At 51.8% G+C, this 23,603-nt stretch overlaps 8 protein-coding genes across 8 annotated transcripts, besides 4 other annotated features; 5 read left to right on the plus strand and 3 right to left on the minus strand.

The window, feature by feature from the left end:
- Positions 1-1,239: 1,239 nt before the first annotated feature.
- Positions 1,240-1,279: a tandem repeat.
- A 390-nt stretch (positions 1,280-1,669) lies between these two features.
- EKO05_0009921 (uncharacterized protein) lies at positions 1,670-2,914 on the plus strand (the record flags this gene model as incomplete). The annotated part of the gene is made up of 1 exon (XM_038946964.1): positions 1,670-2,914. The coding sequence occupies one exon, from the start codon at positions 1,670-1,672 to the stop codon at positions 2,912-2,914; it is 1,245 nt and encodes a 414-aa protein (XP_038794482.1).
- Positions 2,915-3,440: 526 nt separating this feature from the next.
- Positions 3,441-3,475: a tandem repeat.
- Positions 3,476-4,192: 717 nt separating this feature from the next.
- On the plus strand, positions 4,193-6,192 carry EKO05_0009922 (Protein-serine/threonine phosphatase; the record flags this gene model as incomplete). Its single annotated transcript, XM_038942894.2, has 6 exons — positions 4,193-4,346; positions 4,475-4,806; positions 4,858-5,115; positions 5,163-5,601; positions 5,649-6,120; positions 6,168-6,192. The coding sequence occupies 6 exons, from the start codon at positions 4,193-4,195 to the stop codon at positions 6,190-6,192; spliced, it is 1,680 nt and encodes a 559-aa protein (XP_038794483.2).
- Positions 4,384-4,419: a tandem repeat.
- Positions 6,193-6,548: 356 nt separating the features above from the next.
- EKO05_0009923 (uncharacterized protein) lies at positions 6,549-8,540 on the plus strand (the record flags this gene model as incomplete). Its single annotated transcript, XM_038942874.2, has 3 exons — positions 6,549-6,858; positions 6,908-7,043; positions 7,097-8,540. 3 exons carry the CDS (start codon positions 6,549-6,551, stop codon positions 8,538-8,540), a joined length of 1,890 nt encoding a protein of 629 aa, XP_038794484.2.
- A 411-nt stretch (positions 8,541-8,951) lies between these two features.
- Positions 8,952-8,973: a tandem repeat.
- Positions 8,974-10,220: 1,247 nt separating this feature from the next.
- EKO05_0009924 (uncharacterized protein) lies at positions 10,221-11,330 on the plus strand (the record flags this gene model as incomplete). The annotated part of the gene is made up of 1 exon (XM_038946965.2): positions 10,221-11,330. The coding sequence occupies one exon, from the start codon at positions 10,221-10,223 to the stop codon at positions 11,328-11,330; it is 1,110 nt and encodes a 369-aa protein (XP_038794485.2).
- A 3,367-nt stretch (positions 11,331-14,697) lies between these two features.
- Positions 14,698-14,991, minus strand: EKO05_0009925 (uncharacterized protein; the record flags this gene model as incomplete). The annotated part of the gene is made up of 1 exon (XM_038942999.2): positions 14,698-14,991. The coding sequence occupies one exon, from the start codon at positions 14,989-14,991 to the stop codon at positions 14,698-14,700; it is 294 nt and encodes a 97-aa protein (XP_038794486.2).
- A 2,506-nt stretch (positions 14,992-17,497) lies between these two features.
- On the plus strand, positions 17,498-19,815 carry EKO05_0009926 (uncharacterized protein; the record flags this gene model as incomplete). Its single annotated transcript, XM_038942846.1, has 4 exons — positions 17,498-17,596; positions 17,646-17,803; positions 17,853-18,576; positions 18,634-19,815. 4 exons carry the CDS (start codon positions 17,498-17,500, stop codon positions 19,813-19,815), a joined length of 2,163 nt encoding a protein of 720 aa, XP_038794487.1.
- A 161-nt stretch (positions 19,816-19,976) lies between these two features.
- EKO05_0009927 (Endo-1,4-beta-xylanase) lies at positions 19,977-21,129 on the minus strand (the record flags this gene model as incomplete). The annotated part of the gene is made up of 3 exons (XM_038942750.1): positions 19,977-20,359; positions 20,417-20,796; positions 20,900-21,129. 3 exons carry the CDS (start codon positions 21,127-21,129, stop codon positions 19,977-19,979), a joined length of 993 nt encoding a protein of 330 aa, XP_038794488.1.
- A 1,155-nt stretch (positions 21,130-22,284) lies between these two features.
- EKO05_0009928 (uncharacterized protein) lies at positions 22,285-22,862 on the minus strand (the record flags this gene model as incomplete). Its single annotated transcript, XM_038942898.2, has 2 exons — positions 22,285-22,368; positions 22,419-22,862. 2 exons carry the CDS (start codon positions 22,860-22,862, stop codon positions 22,285-22,287), a joined length of 528 nt encoding a protein of 175 aa, XP_038794489.2.
- Positions 22,863-23,603: the final 741 nt, after the last annotated feature.

Raw genomic sequence — 23,603 nt, forward strand, 5'->3', positions numbered from 1 at the left:
GTCGCTGCTGAACCCACCGTGATGAGAACAAGCCTCCACGGTGGGGTGCGCTGTCGCCCAAGTCGACTGGTCTTCTGGTCAATCATGATCACAGGCTGCATGCCGCGTTGTTTTTGATGAAACATGCCGACGATACTCAAAGCGGTAAGTGCAGGCCAATCAACCCTGGCCACCGGGCCCCCCAGCTTCTCCCGAGCGTCCAGGTCGATCCGTCATCCACGCTGCGGCGCAGCCACCCGCGCCAGCTCACTACCGCTGCTGATCATTCATGCTGTCTATTTTCACTTTCCTCTAGACATGGTAACGAAGACACAGCAGTCATGCGGAGCATTCAATACTCCAGGCTCGTATAAAGCCGAGTGGCAAAAGAGATGGCAGCCAAAAATAAGGACTTCGCGCGTAGGCCGAGAGGCGGTGCACCAAGCATCGACGCTCAAGTCAGGCCCACCCCCTGCAGCAGACACGCATGCTGCGAGCCGTGACACGACCGCTCTCTACCGGACCTGAGCGGTCAGCTTTGCGCCTGCGTCACAAACACGGCGGCAAACACGATTTGTACGACAGTGCAGGCACCGCAGGTGTCGTGAGAGCTGACTTGGTTCGTTGTTGACTGGCGATGGGCGCCAGAGCCGTGTGCGCTGAGATGAGAAGCCCAACGAATGAAATGGTGGAGGGTGGTGTTTGAGACTTAGCTTCGAAGCGATCGCGCTCTACACCAGACTCACTTGGGCCTGATGCCCCTTATCGATAGGCCTCGATTTGACCACATGCAGGGCCCGGCCGACAGGTGCAAGGATCCCGCCGGCAGACGTCAGGAGGCCGCGAGGCGACGTCCACCCATGCCTTCCCACTTGAGTCGACTTCCGCTTTTTGTTTCAGGAACAATTCCCACCTGAGGAGCTTCGGACCAATGAGAACCAGAATGTACCTGCCCAGCGTTGCAGAACCTGAGCCGTCTGGACAGTCCGCTTGCTGTTACACTCCCACTAAACCACGACGGGCGTCAGAGCCGGAAGGCCCCTTCAATCAACCGTTGCATGAGAGGCTGTCCCTCGTCGATTAGCCTGTGCTCCTGACCATGATCCGCTGTGGCACCAGCTGCTGGTTCCCTTGCTGGCCTGCACACGACTACTGTACGTACAGACCGCCACAGGCCAGCCCGCCTAAAAAGGTGGGTTACAGGATATATAGCACCCAGGGGCGCACCTCTTGTTCCATATCGCAAGTTCATCAGAGCAGTTCTTCCAGCTTCATTCTTCATTCTTCGTTTACATATCTTGCCTGTGGCAGATATCACATTCCTTCTCAGCTGAGAGTTGATTGTCAAAGAGCTAGTCTCACTGATCTACTTGTCTGTCCTACAAAACTCAAGACTTCTTGGTATGTCCTCACTCTCCTGTTTCGGATAGGTTTTGGGTAGTCGAATCCGCCCATAATGACTCCTCTTGTACACACTGGCCTCCTGTTCATGCCCAGCATTCGTCTTCTTTCTCGTCACGTTTTCGTGGCCGCTGCACCATCGACAGCACAGTCTTGCTAACTTCATCATAGAAACAGCCTCATCAATCAACTTCGGACGACACAGTCACTACATACTTGCATCTATCGTTTAGCTGGTCTAGCGATTATCAGAGATAAACCAACTCTTCACACTCTTTCAGACATCAAGATGTTCTCCAAGGTTACCGCTCTCTTGGCACTTGCTGCCAGCGCTTCCGCGCACATGATCCTCGAGTACCCCGTCCCTTACGGCAACAACACGATCAACAGCTCTCCGCTCGCACCCGGCGACTACCCGTGCAAGCAGCGCTCTGGCGTCTATGAGGTGACTGAGATGAACCAGTGGAACGCTGGTGAGACGAAGACCATCTCCTTCATCGGCTCTGCAGTCCACGGTGGTGGCTCCTGCCAGTTCTCCATGACCACAGACACTGAGCCTACAGAGTCTTCTCAGTGGAAGGTCATCCACAGTGTCGTTGGCGGCTGCCCGTCTAACGTCACAGGTAACCTAGAGGAGAACCCTGCCGGCCATGGTGCTGCTACTTTCCCCGTCACCATGCCCGAGAGCATGCCTGATGGTCGCTACACTTTCGCCTGGACTTGGTTGAACAAGCTCGGAAACCGTGAGTTCTACATGAACTGCGCTCCTGTTCAGGTTGGTGAAGCCGGTGCCACTGCCTCTGCTGCCAACGCCGCCTCCGCCCTCGGCGCTCTCCCTGACATGTTTGTTGCCAACTTGCCCGATACTCAATGTGCCACCACTCAGGGCGAGGACTTCAACTACCCTGAACCTGGCTCTTCCCTTGTCGACGGCAACAGTGCCAACCTCGGTGACTCTCTCTCTGGCGCTGGATGTGCTTCTATGACCAAGCTGGGTGCTGGTAGCGGAAAGCTTGGCTCGCCTACTGGAGGTGCCGCTTCTTCGGCCCCAGCTGCTACCCAGCCCGCTGCCTCTTCAGCTGTCGCGTCTGCTCCTGCGGCCTCAGCCCCCGCTGCCTCTTCAGCCCCTGGATACTCCGCCGCGCCTGTTGCCTCGGCCTCGCCCGTTGTTTCTGCTCCCGGTGTCTTCGCCCCTGGTGCTTCGTCTGCACCTGCCGCTACTTCTGCGGCACCTGCTACCTCGGCTGCCCCGGTCGCCTCTGCTGCCCCGGTCGCCTCTGCTGCTCCTGTGGCCTCCGCCGCTCCTAGCACTCCTTCGACTGGCGAGGACTGCACGCCCTGCACCAACGACGGCGCTGTGGTCTGTATCGGCACCAGCTCTTTCGGTCTCTGCAACCGTGGCTGCGCTGTTGCTCAGCAGCTCGCTGCTGGCATGGCCTGCACAAACGGTGGGATCAGCGCCGCCGTTACCAAGCGCTCTTCCCCCCGTGCGCATTTTCACAAGCGTCACGGCTCAGGCCTTCGTCTCCTCTAAGCACGATGTACTCCATCGTTTGATGATTGTCTTTTCCTTTGGTCTGTTATCGCTGTGATGGTTACGAAACGCATGGCTTGGAGTTGGCTCGGATTGGATACCCGCCCTGGATAGGGTTTGGAGACGGATAGGTTGGGTTTGCTTGTTTATACCTTTGAGTTGGTCCCCTTGTATGGATGAGCTTGGGCTTTCTTGGACTCGGGTTCGCTCTTGTTGTACATTCTTCTTCATTCATGCCAGGCCTTGATGGCTGGTGTGCCCTTTTTGTTTGATTCTGTAGAAGTCTGTGATGGTTCGAACGTCGACACTACATACGCACTGCACTGCCTGTGTACAAATATCAAAAATCTATATGATACATTCACTTCAGATGTACCTTGTTTTCATGATCATGTTGTCACTCGGCTTCAATTGTCTCGCCTTGCAGCTCACTTGAATCGTAATCCTCGAGTACTGGTACGTATCTGTCTTCGTTCGTTTAATGCATACGATGTGTCCCTGTCTGCGTTTAGACGTTCTGAAGTCATGTGTTGCGTTGTGTTGTGTCGTGTTTGTGCGTTGGCGGTCAACCTGCGCTCATGGTAAGGGTCTCAGACTAAACCAGAAGCGTGTCAAACTATTCGCGTATGGCTCTCTAACATCAGAGCGATTGATTCGCGCAGTCTCGACCATGATCGAGTGTTGTCGTGGACGTGGTGGTTTTTCCCATGTGTTGCTGCGAGACGGCAGTGCTGGAAAGTGCGAGACCTCTCACAGACCAGGCAGGCAACGCATACCCTGGTCTGAGAATGCAGTATTCGAAGAGATGATCAGCATCTTGCAGCGTCTCGCAGTGCAAGACATGTTCTCGAACCTGCATGAGCACGAAATGCATGCAAGCAGCTCCGTGTCAGAGATGTTGTCATCATGCCTGAGGCAGCTGGCCCACTGGACAGCCTCGCGCTGCTCGTGCTGCTCGTGCTGCCGGCTTGGCTCGATCCCCTCAGCAGCTCGGCGCCTGCTGTGCGACGGGTTAGCAACATCAAACATCAGCGCACTGCCCGCACGCGACGAAGCAGGCGACACATCTCGCCCTCGCTCATCCCAAGCACATTGTTCGCCCGTCGCCGGTCAGCATTCACCAGCCACAAGCCTCGGCCGTTGTTCCACGCCCCGTCGCCACTCTCTGGGTTCGTGCGCCTCTCCGCCCCACTATCACCGCCTCGCGACCTCGCCCTCCACATTCTTCCTTTGAACGCCCACAGCTCGCGGTAAACAGCGCAGCCCCGTTTGCCCAGCATGGAGAACACCAACCAAGACGCCGACCAGCAGTCGTACATGGACAGCGCCATTCGCGCCGTCCAGCAGAAGAAGCCCATCCCTGAAATCGACTTTACCCTGCACACCATGGAAGACGGCACACAAGTGAGCACCCAGGAGCGTGTATGCAAAGGTATGCTCGCCACCAAAGCTCTGCCCGCGCTCTGGCTAGCAGCAGCAGCAGCAGCAGCAGCAGCAGCAGCAGCTTCTCCTCGCAATGAGGCGCCGGCGACATGACGCTGACCCCGCTGTGACTTTCAGACGTGCAGGCGCCAGCCTTCCACCCGCCCACCGACGAGCAATTCTTCTCGCCCCAAGACCGCACAAAGCCCAACATCCAGTTCTTGAAGCAGCACTTCTACCGCGAAGGGCGCTTGACGGAGCAGCAGGCGCTGTGGATCATCAAGAAGGGTGCGGAGATTCTGAGGTCGGAGCCTAACCTCCTGGAGATGGACGCCCCCATCACAGTGTGCGGCGACGTCCACGGGCAATACTACGATTTGATGAAGCTTTTCGAAGTCGGTGGAGACCCCGCAGACACACGCTATCTGTTTCTGGGCGACTACGTTGATCGAGGTTACTTCAGTATCGAGGTAAGGCAGCCCCCGCCGGTGTGACCAGCACACGCTGACTGGCCATCGCAGTGCGTTCTGTACCTGTGGTCGCTCAAGATCTGGTACCCCAACACGCTCTGGCTGCTCCGCGGCAACCACGAATGTCGCCATCTGACCGATTACTTCACATTCAAGCTCGAATGCAAGCACAAGTACTCCGAGGCTGTCTACGAAGCCTGCATGGACGCCTTCTGCGCGCTCCCCCTTGCTGCTGTCATGAACAAGCAGTTCCTGTGCATACACGGAGGACTGAGCCCTGAGCTCCACACACTCGAGGACCTGAAGAGCGTATGTGACAAGACGCACGTCCATGGAAACTCTGCTGACTCTCGTAGATTGACCGATTCCGCGAGCCGCCCACACACGGCCTCATGTGCGACATCCTCTGGGCCGACCCTCTCGAGGAGTTTGGACAGGAAAAGACCAACGACTTCTTCATCCACAACCACGTCCGAGGTTGCTCGTACTTCTTCTCGTATCCCGCCGCATGCGCCTTCCTCGAGAAGAACAACCTGCTCTCCATCATTCGTGCGCACGAAGCCCAAGATGCTGGATACCGCATGTACAGGAAAACAAGGACCACTGGTTTCCCCAGTGTCATGACCATTTTCAGTGCGCCCAACTACCTTGATGTCTACAACAACAAGGCTGCTGTTCTCAAGTACGAGAACAATGTCATGAACATCAGGCAGTTCAACTGCACGCCCCACCCGTACTGGCTGCCCAACTTCATGGACGTCTTTACCTGGTCCCTGCCTTTCGTCGGAGAGAAGAGTGCGTACCTGTCCACCCCACGACAGCGCTAAGCTAATTTTCCCCAGTCACCGATATGCTCATCGCGATCCTCAACACCTGTTCCAAGGAAGAGCTCGAGGAGGAGACCCCCAGCTCGTTGGCTTCTGGGCCATCTTCGCCACAACCGCTCGCCAACCTCGACCCAGACTCGACAGAGTTCAAGCGCCGCGCCATCAAGAACAAGATCTTGGCCATTGGTCGCCTCTCTCGCGTATTCCAGGTGTTGCGTGAAGAGAGTGAGCGTGTAACTGAGTTGAAGACAGCATCCGGTGGCCGCCTCCCGGCGGGTACGCTCATGCTTGGCGCGGAAGGCATCAAGCAAGCCATCCACAGCTTCGAGGACGCCCGCAAGGTCGACCTGCAGAACGAACGTCTGCCGCCAAGCCACGAGGAGGTTCGCAAATCTCAAGAGATGCACCGAGAGCAGGCTCTCGAGAAGGCCACAAAGGACGCGGAGAACGACAAGGAGCTGGGCAGGGTCGCACGAAGAATCAGCATGTAAGTCGTCCGGTATCGTCAGCCCTCACACGAGCTAATAGATGCAGGTCTTCTGGGTCAAGGAGAGGCTAGGTGCCAAAGCGACTTTTGAGTTTGAGCGAGTAAGCTGGGTTCGCTGGTCTGCGTGTTCGATCTGGTGTGGACTATGGTGTTACCTACATACCACGCTGGCGTTACGCGAACTAGCAGCGCGACCTAGAGGAAACGACTTTACGATGAACGGTAGTAATTCGCTAGCCAAGCGCCGTGCTCTGGGCGAGTCGGCCTTTCATTGAAAACATATCACTACTTGCATACGACGCCCAGCTCGCGTGAAGTCACCATGAACTGTGGACTGGCCCAAGCTTTTGGCGGCCCGAAGATGAACCGCCATGCATCACCTTCAGCATGCCAACTCTTCCCCACAGCAATGCACAACTCCAAGCCCGATGCCTCCATGGGTGGCCTCTGCGTCGCGTTTGACGTCGCTGACAAGAGGGCGAGCTGTCGAACGACTGTCCACCGCCCTTCGCTGTCATAATGCAACGCCACGCGCGTTGAACCTCCGGGTCCGCTCCGCATCCACACATGTTTCGCCCACGGCGATAAACCTGCGCCCCAACATCCCCCCACGGAACAAGGAGCTATACGATGCATTGTCTGCACTCAGCGGTACTGCCGAGACCCATGTCAACATCAGTAGGCTGCAATTGGCGCTTAGCGGATTGGCGGCGCAAGATGCTGTCACGCGGGTTGCCGGTGCGTTCAATGCTTGCACAGGCTGCGCATAGCTGACAGGCGGATACAGTTCTCGGCCTGAACGGCCAAACCAGCGCCCAGCGACTCGCGCGCCTCCTTCTTGCGGATCCACTGGGCAACGAAGAGAGTTGGGAGAAGGAACTCGAGAAGGCTGGAGACGGGAACGAGAAGGCTGTGCTGCTAAAGTAAGCGCATCGTACCAGGAATCAACGCGAGACAGAGAGCTGACGATGGCCAGGTTCGGAGACGAGAACGACACGCACCGCCCGACACCGCTGTACAAAGTCCTTTCCGCCCCCTCGAGGGTCCTGCGAGCGCACAACCTGGAAGTCCTCGTCTCGACCTTGAATGTGGACACCGCGAACATGCTGATGACCGCCTCAACGGAGAGCTCGGAGGAGTCGGTCCTGGTGCCCAAGCTGCAGGCTACTTCTGCGCGAGGCACACCCGTGCCATACCCAGTGCACAAGACATTGATTCTTGGCGAAGGACTCGACAGCGCACTGGCGTTCGGTAGATTCTCATCCGACAGCGCCAAGGGCATGCGTGAAATGGTCAAGGTCGCAGTCGATCTGCCTGCACCACAGAAAGAGGCACACACAGATGCGCAAGCTGAGAGCGCAGTAATTAACGTCCAAGTTGGCTCACAAGCGCTCGCAAGCTTCCGCGAATCCGTCGCGAACTCACAGATCTTCGAGCGCGGCTGGTTCAAGAGCGGTCTCCCCACTCTGTCCAAATGGCTAATCAGCGACCTCCAACCGGTCGAGCCCATTAAGCCTACCATGAGGACCCTTGTATCTTCCATTGCGGACGATGTTGAAGCAAAGCTTCTCAAGGAAGACACAGCGCGCCTCACCCTTCTCGCATCGATATCCACCGACCACGAGGCCACAGCAGCCATATCTAATGCGCTCGACGTCTGGGCCGAGAGAAGTCACACTGAGCTCCGTGACGAATTGGACGAAGCTTTTTCAGCGCGCAATTGGCACAAGCTCAGCTGGTGGAAACTCTTGTGGCGTGTCGACGACGTGACTATGCTCTCGCAGGAGATCATAGAGCGAAGATGGCTCATTAGCGCCGAGAAGAGCAGCATCTTCCTGGCCGGACGCATGGCACAGGCTGGCTTCCCCGAAGACTTGCCCGAGAATGTAGTGTACGAGATTCCGGTGACAACGACAGACACAGCACCCACTCTCGACAACCCACCGCCTACCAACCTCTCAACCGCAGTCCGCAAAGCCCAGCCTTGGTCAGAGAACATAGCGACTGCGCGTGAGGAACTTGTAGCCGCGAACGTCCCTCCCCTCCAAGCACTCGCCCAAAGACTCATCTTGCAGACCATGTCCACGACATCCCTATCCAGCGCGTTGTCAGCGCTACTATACGTCTCCTCGAGTTGTTCTGTGTTCGAAGCAGGCGCTGTTGCAGCGCTGGGCTTGACACTCAGCTTGAGACGAATGCAGAAGTTGTGGGAAGGGGCACGAGAAAGCTGGCAAGGAACGGTGCGAGAGGAAGGGCGGCGGACGCTAAAAGCCACCGAGGACTTGGTCAGGCTCATCATCCGATCCAAAGAACAAGGGAAGACTCAGGTAGATGAGGGCGCTGTAGAGCGTCGACAGGCTAGAGAGGCCGTCAAGGCCGTTAGGGAGGCATTGGCTAAGATGAGCAAACAGACAGAATAGCAAAAGCAGTAATGCTGTAGTGTATAAGTATTGTAGACGTTAAAATTCTAAGCATGTTTACATACGCATACCTAGCAGAATACCTTATAATACACACAGCAATACGCAACCCCTATATTAGCCTGTCTCTATTTTAGAAGAAAAAAAAAGTATAAGAAAGCTAGCAAGGAACAATCTAAAAGAAAGAACAGCAGACGCTAAAAGCAACTAAGAACTTAGTGAGGCTAACTATCTACTCTAAAGAGCAGGGTAAGACTTAGGTAGATAAGGGCGCTGTGGAGCGTTAACAGGCTAGAGAGGCCGTCAAGGCCGTTAGGGAGGCATTGGCTAAGATAAGCAAACAGACAGAATATTAAAAGTAGTAATGCTGTAGTGTATAAGTACTATAGTCATTAAAATTCTAAGCATGTTTATGTATATATATATATTTATAAGAAGATCTCTTGGTACACACAGCAGTCTGCAACCCTTACACCCACTTCCCCCGTTTCTCCGCGCTCAACGCACACAATCGGTGCGATTCCATCCCTGCGGCTTGTTCTTCGAATCTGAATCGGGCTGGCGTTGATTGCAATGCGCTCTTCTCAATCTGACGCGGATTGTTGCGTGTTGTCCTGATCGTTGGTGTGGGTCGTGTGTATATATATAATTGTATTCTTTTTAATAAAAAATTGCCGTTACTGAATAAACAGTGGACTTGCGCAATGTCTCCTTACATCGCACTGTCCATCTCATTCCCATCGAGTCCTGGGTGTGGGTTGGGGTGGTGGCGTTTGTGGTGGCTGGGTATTGCTTCATCTGGACGCGGCGGGGGAGATGTCCATGGGAATGGGGAAGTGTGGCGGAGGCTGGAGTGGAGTATGATGGGGGTTGGGATCTAGTGCTGTTGTGTTGTGCGTACGGTTCTGTCTGGTGCGATGGTGGAAATGATTTGGATTGGGATGCGGCATGCTTGTGTGGGGTGGCGACGGGATCGACGAGCTGCTTGGAAGGTTGGATCACGCGCTTGTTGGCGAGGGGTTTAGAAACTTGTTCAGCGAGTTCAGTGAGATGAAGATGACGTCGTGGGTGGTGGAGTTTGGAGTTTGGGTTGTCTTGGTCGGTGTAGGACATGGCTGTTCGGCGACCCCTCGATACTGGATAGTGATGGGGGTTACGAGGGTGTTTGGTGGTGTGTTGAATTGTGACTGGGTTATTTAGATGAAGTCGTTAGCGGTAGTGGTACTTTCTGTCTTTTGGTGATGTAAGGGGGAAGTCTGGATTGCATGTATATGATGTCGTTGGCGGATCGGACTAGAGATGCAGATTAAAACAGCGAAAATTCTGTTGGAGTTTCTTTGGGGAGATAGACTGTAAATTTAATGGTCAGTCTAGTGAAAATACTCAGAACGGGTCTGAGGCATCAGAGTTCTTCTGTGCAGCCACAGTGCGAAGGCACCTCACGTGATTTGGCACTACACCGATGACTCTCCTTCCTGCCAAGCTCGGAGTATATCGGCTCCGTTCTCCCCCCGTCAATATTGATGGGGGACCTGCCTTTCACCGACGCTGCGCTTCAGCCTCAACACTCGCGAGTATCTAACACTTTGCTTCATCATGCGGTACTCACTTCTTTTCTACTACTCACACGTCCCGAGGCGTCAACTACCTTCATTTTCGTCCTAGAGAATGCACGCTAAGATGCCGCGGCCACTCAGGAAGCTATTCTCCACGAAAGCCAGCCCAGTAGAGGGAACTGCAGAGATTGAAGCCGGATCGAGTGATACAACCACTAACTTCTTGCGGCTTCCAGCAGAGATTCGTGCGAAGATCTACGGGGAGGTCATCTGCTCAGCCGAGACTAACGATGATTTCGGCCTTGCCGATAGCTTCTGGAACGGAAGCGAGTCCACCGAGAACGGCGACTGTCTTGATAACGTTGCTCGCACCCCAAACGACCAAGCCATGCTGGCACACAACTCCACTATAGCTGCGGGAAACGTATTAGATACGGATGAGACCGTTCACGATGATTTTGGAGGGTTCAAAAGCTTCGCCGATATCCTAAACCTACGATTGGTCTGTCGCCAGGTGACGCGGGAACTTGACTATGAAATTGTCCAACATACCACCAGTCGAGTAGAAAGTACGATCGGCACTGTCAAAAAGCCACTTGGCTACTCCTCCGCTCTTCAGAACATCCCTTCAGACCCATTCTGGGACGAGCAGCCATTGCTTATTCTCGACTCAGAGCCAAAGACGTACAAGGATATTCAGAACCTCTGTATCACTACATACGCATCAGACATTCACCAATCGGGTAGCCTAGGAAATGACGAACAAGTCTTTCTCGAGTCGCTTGCTCCACACGTCCGCAGCCTGACTCTCAATATGGCAGTCCCTGAACACGTCTCCGCTGTCTCAGAGCAACACGCCTGCAGAGTAGTAGGCCACGCTGTCGAAATATTGACCCTGCACATGTTCAACGCCATGTGTAATACTGCCTTGCAAGAGAATCGTTCAAAGGGTGATCCACTTCCGTTGGGTGGAGTGGTTAAAGTCCAGATCTGCTTTCCTGCCGGTTGCTCTTACGCTCGCTTGGGTCTGCGGGATTACTTTGTTAAAGTTGGGGGTTTGATGGGCTTGGAGATGAAAATGGTCAAGGATGAGAAGTGTAAAATTGTTGGAGTTGTGTTTGCGCTCGTGGGAGTGGATAGGCTAGCGAAGAGCAGAGCTTCAAAGAGCAAGCGTGTCCTAGGACGGGTCAAGAGCGTCTGGAAGAAGGTGACCCGAGGTCACTTGGGACGGTGAGATATTATGGTAGAGTGGACAGCTATCCGCTAATAGGTGGGGACGAGAGACGACATCAACGCTCTTACTTGTTCAGGTAGAGCAGTGAGTAGGCTTTAAAGGGGCGCCTGGGCGGTGTCATCTTTTATTCAGCACGGTAACCAGAAGATTCCCCTTGTGCTTAGCAACTTTAATTGTTCAGACGAGAATAATCAGTGTCCAAGACACAAATACAGCACCACTTCTTCAAAGACAATGATTAGGTATATCATCAAAGATGCCCGCTAACATTGTTCACAGACATTACTCAATCCTATTCTATCCACCAAACTATCGACTCAAGTACCTCCACAAAGCTATTCTATCTGTGAAAGCCTGCGAAAGGGGATGAATCCATTACACAATCGCTCCCAACCCCAATCGTATATCCAGAACCACCCACTCAGCAGCAGCAGCACTCAAGAAGTCTGCACATAAATCTCAATACTCCACTACTCTGATGGCCCTCAGTAGCTGGGATCTGATAATAGTGAGTTCTCAAGCGCATTCCATGGTCCACCCAAGCATTGAAGTGATTCTGCATATTGACACTACCGCTACTGCGCTTAGACTGCCTCACAGACCAGTACTGTTGAAAGGTATGCGTGCCATTGATAGACGGCTGGTTTGTGCGCGTCGCGATGTAGACTTCATAGGTGCCGCCGTCGGTGTAGGTAGTTTTCTTGCGCTGGCCGCCGCTGCTGGGGTTGTACGTGCCGTAGCTCTTCACTACGTAGTATTCGACCAGTGAGTTACGCGTACAGCCGTAGACGGCAAGGTAACCGTTGCTCTAGGGAGAGAAGGAGCCGCTGTAGTTGATGATTTTAAAGATGGCATTGAATTAGCAGGGTTCCATTGAACTTCCGAAGCGGTAATGGCGTCTTTACCGGCCAGTGCCTGGATTCCATCCTTTGCCGCCTACAAAGTTGCCTGTGTTGCGCCATGTGACGGACTACTTGCTTCCATCGTCCATGGCGTACTGGACCGATCTGCCGCCGTCGGACCACCAAGAGTAGAAGTAGCCGCTGTGAAAGCCTTCTGAGTTGGCGGTCGTTTGGCATTTCTCGAACGCCGTGGTGTTGGCGTCTGCGCGCTCCGTGAGAACATCGAAGGAAGAGAGAAGTGAAGGAGACCATTGTTTGAAAGTCAGGCACTGTACTTGTAGTATCGTGATTCGATTTTGCTGAACATCACTGACTTCATACAGTCCGTATTCAGAGTTATTAAGCCTGAATATTGATTTATTATCTTATGGAGCAGATCTTGAAAAATGACTGGGCACGCCTTCGTTAGCTATCGAGTTCGATAAATGAAATCATGTGACATGTGTTTTCCTCAAAGGTAACCCAATGTTAATGTCTCGGTTGATTTAGACATGCCCAGCCCTACTGCAGCCGGTGGTTCACCAACACCCCCTGTTCGCCCAAGAATCTCCCAATGTAGGCAGCAAGCCGGGATATAGGCATGGGGATATCTGCAATTGCTAAGTCTTGGATTCCACCCCACATGGCAAAACCCATCAGCGTCTCTCTTTCAGATCACAGTGCACCAGCTTGCACAAACTCTGTCGCTATCCTTTGCTTTCTGCACAACCGGCAGCACAAAGCGGCTTTGGACAGTGTACGAGCGCTGAATTTGCTTCTCCTCTTCGTTCTGCACAATGGTGAAGAGGTAATAAACGGAGCTTTTCGAGCTGGTCTTTGCGCATGGTGCACAAATCACCCTGTTGGACTTTCCATATTAATTGACAATTTTTGATTACATTTCAACTTTGACTAAACTGCAGATCCTTGTAGTTTGGAATTGTTACGTTCCAAGAGTGTACATGTAAAATGTAGCGGGACTCATGCAAAGATATCGATCCTAAGCGACACTCAGGCGGAGCCTGATGACGACTTCTATCTAGTTACTACAGGGGACTCGCTTATAGATGGTCCAGGAACTTGGAATTATGTAGTCAGGACGAGCGTCACATGACATGACCACGACACACCTGAGAGTTTGACCATCTCATGACGCTCCTCAAGTATATCATCAAGACGAACTTGACTGCGCTGCTGCCACTGTTTGCCATGCACTTTGCATGGACCATAAATCTTATCCATGACCCGTAACTTTTCATCTGCTTCTTCTTTGAGGGCCCATCCATTAGCCTGTCTTTCTCTTGTTCTCATCTACACCTATACCCAGAAGATACGCCACTCTGATAAGCCCCACCCACACTGTAAAGCCTACATTAAACCAATCCCCACCATACCAGGCTCTGACATCAAGCCTCTCCTGCAGCCTGAGTGCGTCGTAAATCGTAACAAGAATCGCAATATCGACGCCCAGCGTTGCAGCCTGGACGATCATCCACACTTTGGGATCTAGCGAAGCGCGCAACAGTACTGCAAACATAATGCCCATGAATCCGTACAATGCAGCAGTTTCGTGTAAGAGTACCCCATGGGACAAGGGCCGAAAAGGCTCGACAGACGATGGGACTGCTGTCTCAAGAATGGTAGCGGGAGCAAAGATGCATGCCAGCACTGTGAAGAAGAGAATAATTGGGTCCACGACGGTGAACCAGATTCGATAAAAGGAATGGACGTATGGTCGAGGCATATTTCGTGACTTTGACGGATTGGAAGATGTTTGGAATAGTGTAAGTAAAGATTGACAAGTAAGCGGACTGCATATAAGCACCAATGCTGTCTCACGTAAGCAATGCTGGGAGAGGATCTCTGCTTATGCTTGGCATGCATGAAGCAAAACTATACTCAAAGCTCGTAAATACGTGCTGTGCTTTCAGATCAGGTGGCACTTCATTTGTTCTGTGTGCGGCTTACCTGACTTTGTGAGGAAGAAGGCAAAGGTGCTCTCAAAAGCCAGCACAACAAAATCTCCTTTCAAACTTTTGAATTGTGTCATAGTACTATGAACTGCCAGCATGTTTCTGTCAAATTTGAACGCTCAACGGAAGCTACCTTACAATTTTGTAATGCGCAATACTGACCTCGTCGACGCGGTTCTCACACTTGTGCCTGAGCTGTCGTTCACTGCAAGCCTTGTCATGGTCATATCTGGTCTCAAGGAACTAAGACTGCTAATCCATTCTTGTATGATCGGAAGAGTTTTGGCACACCCTGTAAATGTGCGAAGCTTACACGGTTCACAGAAAACATTGTCCTAATAACGTTGGCGAGTCAGCTGCGGTTCTGAACATCTGGGTGATATCGCACAGGCAAGAGGCTGCGGAACAGGCTCTACTGTCTATAGATGATATCAAAGTAAGAGACAGCTGTGATATCGCAAAACAAGTGGTTTTATTGGACAAGTACAATCTGCTATCGTGTACAGAATGGGTTTAAAGACCGTACTTCGCCCAGTACTCGTCTTGCTCCAGCTGCATGGCTTTCTCTGTATATTTATCCAAGCCCTCCCTCGGCAATCCTAACTTATCGTTGTCTAGACCATGCAGTTTTTCGAATAAGCCTGCGCCCTCGAAAAAGTACCTCGTATACAGGACTCGCGCGAAAGCTCGTCGGTCACCGCTCTTCATGCGTTCACGAGACCCCTTGAACCGCTCCTTCGCGGGCACCCGGCTGATCTTCAATTGCTCATCCGAAGTGCCGGCAATGCGCTTCGCTGAATCAAACATCTCTCTTTGGTTGACTGTGAATGGCGACACATAAACAATGCGATTACGATAGGCATTCAGCGTCACTGCATCGCTCTGTTGGTCGTTCGCGTCAATCAGTGGCGAAAGCAACGCAGCGACCGCACAGCTGACCTGTGGCCATGTCGATGTGCTCAGTCTCTGTATTCCGTCATCAAAGAACGTAACCTCGCGCTTCTTGATATCGATGCCGTACAGCTCCCCATTCGAAAGCGAGTGCTCGTACCAGAATCTACATCTGATGCCAATCTAAGAATATACGCCCAGAGACTCGATAAGATTGCGATTACCTTTCTTGCCGGGACCAATAGTGTCGTTTGCTCCCTCATCAATGTTGTGCATGCCGAATTCGTTGAGTGAGATTCACGAAACGCCAGCAGCTGTGGCTGCGCGAGTGAGTGTAGCAGATGTGTCTTTCGGTACAAAGACTGATGCTGTAACGATCAGTGTATCTTGAATCTTTAAGGCATCTTCAATAGACTTTTTATCATCGTAGTCGACACGTCTAACTTGGATGTCGGACAGAAACTCAGCTCGTGAGTCGTGGCGAGAGATGGCGGTGATTGTGAAGCGATTCTTCTTCAGGAGGGCTTCCGTGATGTGCCTTCAAGTGTTACCGGTGACGTCGACTATAGCGATGTTTTTGATTGAGGTCTTCTGGCGAAATACTGCGAGATAAGATGTTGAGTGCTGCAATTACTCGTCATTGGACTTCTTCAGGTCAAGGCCAGAAGAGCTTTCTTTGTATTTCTGCATTGTCTCACATGCTTCTAGAGGGGAATTTCCTATTGGGGGGGGGGGGATTAACTCTGGTCGGAGTTGAGCGGCTATAGCGAGATCCAGTTGTAACGCCTACTTGTCACGGACATCGGTGCGTATCACTCTGAGAAGTCCGTATGTCAAGTTCATAAGTCATCCAACTTGAAGATAAGCAGATGGAGGTTTTGTATGACGAGGCCGAGCTTCTGCGTGACGTGAACGGTAGTCGGAACTGGTCCTTTTCTGATCTATGACGAAAGCCCGCACAACATGTTTTGCTTGCAGTTATCGGGATACTCCACATGTGTCGGAGTGTTGCGGTGCTGTCAGGTGAGAAATACAAGCGTTCCACGATATTATCGTTCATCCGATTCGCTGTCCGTACTGCTGATTGAACAATCATCTCTGAAATACCAGGATAGGTCTGTCGAGAATGCTTAGTGAAAATGCTCGACATTTGGTCATGTGTTATTCCCTACCTTTTACATAACCCCAATCCCGCATTACACTCTCAATCTTTCTGCTGACCGCTTTCCTTGCAGCGATTCTTTCCACTCCACGAGCCAACATATCGTCGTACCTTGTGTGTCTATGACGTACATGGGCAAGGACGGCTAGCAGGACTTTGCGTGGCAGTGGAAGCTGACCAGTTCTACCAACACGACCTGAATGCTTCCTGAAGCCATGTTTTGTCACAAGCACCTTTTCTGTTTCTGGCATCTCGGGGAACTGCTCTTCCAGCTGAGCAGCTACGGTTTTGATGAAAGTGGCATCGCGCTTTTCAACTGCGGCGCGCCGGGCTGGCAAGGTTTCCTTAGCTTGCTTATGGACTTGGTGAATGATGAAGCTGGGCACTCGCAGACCTAGTTGTCTTTTGTTCGTATCCAGAACAACATAGAGCGTTTTGCCTGCTTCATGAGTGAGTTTGCGACTATGCAAGGTCTTGTATCGTATGCCTTTGGGTAAGAAACTGTACCCCTTCGGCATAGGTGCGCTCGAGCATACTGTAACTTCTTTGAGTGGCATGATGAGCCTGGATGAATCCTTGTCTCTTCGGCAGGTTATGAGTGCAGCTATATCAGTTGTGAAGCTGTATTAGCATACAATGCAGAAGGCTGAGCGAAATTCTCCTGCGATCCTTTGATCAGGCTGTGATCCAGGCTATTGCACTATGTTTTGACACTTGGGTTCCTTCATTGTCTCCGCGTTGGCGGCGCGCGAATCGGTGTTGCTGAACAAAGGATCGACTTTGTTTGTTGACGTGTTGTGCAAGCGACGATGTGGCATGCGATGAGCGATCGGCTGTTCGCTGGCGTTTTCACCGCTGGTACGGTACGTGCGAGTCGCAAGATCGCCGAAGCGGCTGCCTTTGCCATCACTAATATCTTGGTCTTCTACTGCTACCTCACAATCACCTCTCTGTTTGCGCGCAGAACCATCAGCAACACTTCCAATTCGTGTCGTCTTCAGCCGTCCGTCTCAGCTTTTTCTCTAGGTCCTGTCCGGATCTTTCGGCGCACTAGCGCTGGCTGACCGTCAGACCCACCCATGAGCCACCAATGTCCAGCCCTTGACAGGCTTGATCATCTCCGCTCCTAAAATAGCCACAATGACGACGCATCCCTGAATCTATAAAGTCACCAGCCACAGGGCGGGTTCACCATGTTCCAGAGCCTTGTTACACATTTGGGTTGTGGCTCCCTCAAAATCTAGACCGCACACCTGGGACATGCAGCTGAGGAGAGCCGATACGACTCTGGGCGATGACCAAGAGCTCGCGAACGTCACTTACAACGATAAATATGTTGTAGTCTACGACTTTGGCAGCGTAGGTTCAGGAAGTGATTCAATTAACATCTAATAGTTGCTAACTGCAGCTAGAGCACGAGACTGCCGTCACTGAATTTTCAGAGCTAATCAACGACCTACATTCTGCCGGGCTGAATACGGAAGTCCGCCATGGTTATGACCAGTCCCTGCTGATCTTCGTACAAGCGCCCAGAGAGCTACTTGGAAACACTGTATACAAGTCGAGGTTGGTGTTTAGTGCTTGAGGAAGGAGGGATTTACTAACGACTCAACAGGGTGAAGGATTGGCTGTACGGAATCACCAAGCAACATCCTGGAGGAACAGCTTCGAGTGTCGTTGCTGGCGCTTATGAGGCTGATGATCTTCTGTCGGTTTTCCATCTCGTCAACTGGCGCAAGGAATTTGGTGGAGCAGGCATCACTCCGGGGTTCGGGCAGTGGGAGAATATATCTTCTATCTTTCCACTTCACAATCAGCCTGTCAACAACCAACTGCTCGCCCACCTCAGCAAACGCATCTTCCTGGATCTCAACGACCTTGATCGAATCCGTGACCTTTGGGGAGCGAAAGTAGCTTTCTACTTCGCGTTCCTCCAAACTTACTTCCGGTTCCTCGCCTTTCCATGCGTAGCTGGCGTCTTTGCTTGGGCGGTTCTGCCACAGTACTCGTTACTGTTTGCTCTCATGATAGGTGTGTGGTGCACTGTCTTCTTGGAATACTGGAAGATCCAAGAGCAAGATTTGGCAATTCGTTGGCAAGTCAGAGGTGTTGGTAACCTAAACGTTAATCGCCCACAATTCCAACATGAGACCACTGCAGTCGATGTAGCTGGAAGGCTACTTCACCACTTTCCAAGGTGGAAGAGAGTTGTTCGACAGCTACTTGTTATCCCCTTTGTACTTGCCAGTACACTTTTCCTCGGGGCACTTATTGCTATCGTTTTTGCTATCGAGACATTCATCAGTGAGGCCTACGACGGTCCATATAAGTTCTACCTTGTAAGTTACCCAGACTATCGATCTTGCATTGCAGTACGAATTACTGATTGCAAACAGGAATACCTTCCAACAGTTCTACTTGGAGTCTTTCTGCCGTATGCGACAAGCTTCCTCGAAGACATTGCCGCAAAGATGACTGAATACGAAAACCACCGAACCGCCGACCATCATGAGATGTCTCTGACGCAGAAGATATTCGTCCTCAACTCGATCACGAACTACTTGCCGATCTTCATCACCGCGTTCCTGTATGTTCCTTTTGGTAGCCGGGTTATACCTTTGTTGCAGTACTGCATCGACACAGTGACAGGCAATAGAGAGCGGCGAGCTATCAGCTTTACAGCCGATCCCGATAGGCTGCGAAACGAAGTGATTGCCCTTACTCTGACGGGGCAAGTATCGGGAGCGATCGAAGAGCTTGCTCTCCCCTGGTTCAAGATTCAGTTCAAGCAGTGGTGGCGCGACCGTCAAGCAACAAAATTGCATCAGCGGGGACGGACCGGCCAGCCAATAGCACTCGACGACCCTGGAGAAGCCAAGTTCCTTCGACGGGCAAGGAAGCAAGCTTTGAGGCCTGAATACAACGTTCAAGACGACGTGGCGGAAATGGTCATTCAGTTTGGCTACCTGGCCTTGTTCAGCCCTGTCTGGCCTCTCGTACCTATTGGCTTCTTCATCAACAACTGGTTTGAGCTACGCTCTGATTTCCTCAAGATCTCAGTCGAGTACCAGAGACCTGCACCTACACGAAGCGACGGCCTGGGACCCTGGGTTGCTAGTCTAGAAGCTCTCACATGGTTTGGCAGTTTGACCAGCGCCGCCATTGTTCACTTATTCGGATCCCAGAACTTCCTCAGCGAACGCGCCGGCTTGAGTCTATGGGCCAGTCTCCCAATCACCATCTTGATCTCGGAACACATCTTCATGGGCTTCAGAGCTGGCGTACGATTCGCACTCGCGAAGATTGGCTCTGAGCAAACGCGGAAGGAGAGGGCTGAACGATACGCCAAGCGAAAGCGGTATTTGGACGAGCTCGAAGCGAACGCAGAGAAAGCGGCGCTTCTGGGTGTTGCAGAAATACAAAGACGAAAAAGTGTCAGGATCAATGCAGCTGACTTGTTCTGGACGAGGCAGGCTGAGGAAGGAGCGAGTGAGAATGTTGGAGTTTCTATTATCAAGGCTGCAAAGAATGCTCAGGAAGAGAAAGAGATTACGAGGAGAGGAGGTAAATTAGACTGAAAGCAAACAACAACACTGGAGCTCAGCATTTGTGTGCAAGGATGACAAGAATACATATCGCACTGGCTGATACACGTCTTATGCAGTAGACATTGTTTTATCTACAACTAGCATACAGACACCAATCGCACGAACGATCCTGTCACGGGCCTGGACATTGCTTACTGCAGAGCCGCCAACACTGTGTCGTACGCCGCCTTGGGCTTGTAGTTAGCATCGAACAACAACGGGTTACCACTTGGCCTCCACGAGTCTGAGTCCCTGACACCCCAAACCGTGATACCAACGCAGTTGGACTGGCTCAGGCAAGCCTTGACGACATTGGTCCAGTCAGCCGTCTGCGCATTCTGGATGTCAACCTCAGTCAGAGCGCACTCTGGCGCAGCAGCACACAGCGCCGCCATGGCAGCCGGCGCATTGGCGCCCTGGCCTGAGGTCAAATGGCCTTGCGAACCGATGCCATCAATGGGAATACCGGCGCTGCGCCAGGCCTTGACGTTGCGGATCATGGCTAGGGTCTTAGCGTACGAGGCGCTGTCGAGGTCTAAGGCGTGTCATTTGATCGTCTCTGCCTTCCTGTTCAGGCAGGATGGCGACGTACTGTAGTCGTTGATGTACAACTTCGCGGCTGGGTCAGCCTTGCGGGCTGCTTCGAAAGCGATGCGGACAAAGTCCTGACCGAGCACGTTGTAGAACACACTGGATCTGAAGCTACCGTCCTCGTTGAACATCTCGTTGATAACGTCCCAGGCGTAGACTTTGCCCTTGTACCGCCCCATGAGGGTCGTGATGTGGTTCTGCATCACAGAGGTCAGGGTCGCTTTGTCATTGATGGAGCTGACCCAGGACGGGAGCTGGCTGTGCCAGACAGTGGTGTGGCCACGGATTAGCTTGTTGTTGGAGGTGGCAAAGTTGACCGTCTGATCGGCGGTGCCGAAGTTGAAGTTGTTGCGCGAGGACTCGGTGGCATCCCATTTCATACTGCGTCAGATCAGTCTCTCTTCGATAGCCAAGCGCTAGTGTGTTGCTACTAGATTGGACGTGGTATTGAGCACGGGAGGAGGGGAGCAAGAGAGGGGCGTACCTGTTCTCTGGTGTGACCTGGCCAAAGTTCGCTTTTATGATTGCACCGTTGCTGCCCGAGTTGAAACGTCCTGGGTCAGTTGCTGTACCAAAGTACTTCTTGCCCTTGCGCACCATAGCATCGTTGATGCTTTGGGCTGCCTGGCGGGAGAAGAGTGGTTCTGGGTCTGCTACCGGAGCAGCAACAGCGAGGCCGCTGGCAAGCAGGATGGTCGTGAGAGAGAATTTCATGTTCCTGGCAGTCGAGATAAGCTAGAAATTGCTTGAAAGGAAGATTTTGTTAGTTTGATAAATATTCGATTTTCAGTAAGACGTGGTCCCTTTATATATTGATGGTGGAGTAGTTGATGCCCAGACAACCAGAGCTCCCCTTGGCCACAATGACATCGATATAGTAATACAATCCACCTTCGCAATCTCGACCCTCAGCATAACTCGCTCACTCATCTCACGGTACTACTGTCTGTTCGTAATGTGTTGTGGGGAAGGAGGCGTGGCACTATAGCCGAAGCTTCCGGTGGCTGTTGCTTAATGATACTGGCACATGTCTAGACGCCCTAGGGTAATAAGCGGTTAAAGACAAGAAACATGTCCAATGCAGAAGTCAAAGGAGTTTCAACGGCTGACTGCTTCCGTGTAGTTCTGTTTCAGCATGCAGCGTGGTAGGGGTTGCTAGTGGCATCGAGCTGAAAACTTTTACCGGCCGACTGCTCCCGTACACCACCGTCCTAAAGATCAGCAAGATATTCGTTAGTTGCAACATTTAAAGTAGGACAAAAGTGAAGAGACTAAAATTCAGCGCAGTGACATATGTCTCTATTCCCTGTATAGCGTACACCTTTGAATTAATTAAAGGTGTTTACAAGACTTCTTATGTTCGAGAACGCTGCATCTGCCGTACAAGTATCAGAAAATAATTAACACAGGGTAGAATACGTTGACCAGTACTTACTTGTATTAGCAGAACGCGTTACAGTACAATCGCAAAAGAATGCTAAGTATGCCTTAACATATAAAATCCTAAGACACAGGCCCTCTTCTTGCTTTAAAGTTACATTGTTAGCTATGTAAGTAGAAGCAGAAGTAGGTGTACGTTGCATCTAGGCGAAAAGCTCGCAAACTATTTGCAAATATAAGTGAGAGAAGAAAGTAGGTACCATTGTATAAAGTAAAAGAAGAAGTAGCATGTAGTAGTCGGGAATGTGCTGTAAGCACTTCTATTCCCCTTGCTTCTGGAGCAGGAACAGCTGAAGGTCGTTGCTGTGCAACCCAAGCTTGCTGTACCAGGGCAGCTCTTCCCATACCTGCACCATCCTATCCCTGAAGATCTCGACTGGGACCTGCAAGGCCTATATTTCCACTGTCTGTATCACCCAGCCACTTCTGTCAGCAGCCATCTCTTTGCTGATGCGCACCCACATCATTTCTGTTCTCATAACTCCAGTCTTGGATATACTCGAATCGCGGGATCTGTAAGCACATGTTAACGATAAAAGGCGCTTGCTTGGTGGTGGACTTACTGCGCTAGTTGAGTCTTGATATTCTGTATCTTCAAGCTCGTCGCCAGTGTTACTGGACATTTCGTCGCTGGATTTGGTGCCAGCCTGGTCAGACATAGAATGGTCAAGCTCGTTGTCGGCATCGATGGGAACGGCATCGCCCCCATCTTGCAAGCTGTTTTCCGAGCCATTCTTTGACCACGACCGCAGGATGCGTGTTGAGTATGGCTCGTCATCATCTGCCTTGCAAAATTGGAAAGACTCATCCTGGCCCCAGTTGTCATTTGGAAGGTGTTCTAGCGGCGTTGGCGGTATTCTAGGACGTTGCTCTAGAGCTTGTAGCCATGCTGGGGGAAGCTGGAGCTTCACCATGACACTGTAATAGTCAAAACCCAGTCTCTTCTTCATCTCCATCTTGGTATTTTTGGCTCTGCCGCGGTTTTCTGGTCTTTTGATGCCATTCATGTTTGAGGGGAGGGAACATATCTAGTAATAAGACTTAGTAAAGATAGAAGAGTGTAGTATAATGACCACAAACCTATATATCCCCATCTACCCTCTTCTTACGCCTTGCTAACTTTGCAACCACGTGCTTAGGCAACCCTCACTCTTGTTGTAGCGCTGATTACTTACTGCTTGTGTTCAGCGCTGAACGCCAGCCTGCTTGCTAGCAGCGACATTGTTCACAATGCGGGGTAATAAATGAGCGAGGGCTAGCTGTCTGAGCCCTGTGCTAAAGTGGGGGTGCAAGGCTACTGCATTTGCTTGGAGCGTGTGGTTAGAGCCGGCGGTGAATGCGAGTTGGAGTAAGCACTGCGTTGAAACCAGTGACACTGCTGAACCTTCAAAGCTGACCTCATGTCAAGCAACGTTTTGAGTGTATAATACGTGTACATACTAGCTGGGTACAATGACGTCTGTGCTGTTAGAGGTGTGGCTCCATTTGTGCATGTTCCAACGCAAGTTGCACTGCGTGTTAAGGATAGAAATGCAAAGAGCAGCGCGCGGAATCGTAAGGATCACAGTATAGTATTCAGAAGGACAGACGACTATAGAAAGCTGATGAAAAGCTTTATGCACAGGTTTGGAGGGATGGTATGTCTAAGAAAAGTAGAGATTGTACAAAGAGAGAGTGTATACAATATCTATAGACCAGATGTAATGACGGACCGCCCAACAACGTCAAAAGCCTATCCGCAATCTGTC

Source organism: Ascochyta rabiei, chromosome 18 (genome assembly GCF_004011695.2).
Source record: "Ascochyta rabiei chromosome 18, complete sequence".
Taxonomy (NCBI): Eukaryota; Fungi; Ascomycota; class Dothideomycetes; order Pleosporales; family Didymellaceae; genus Ascochyta; species Ascochyta rabiei.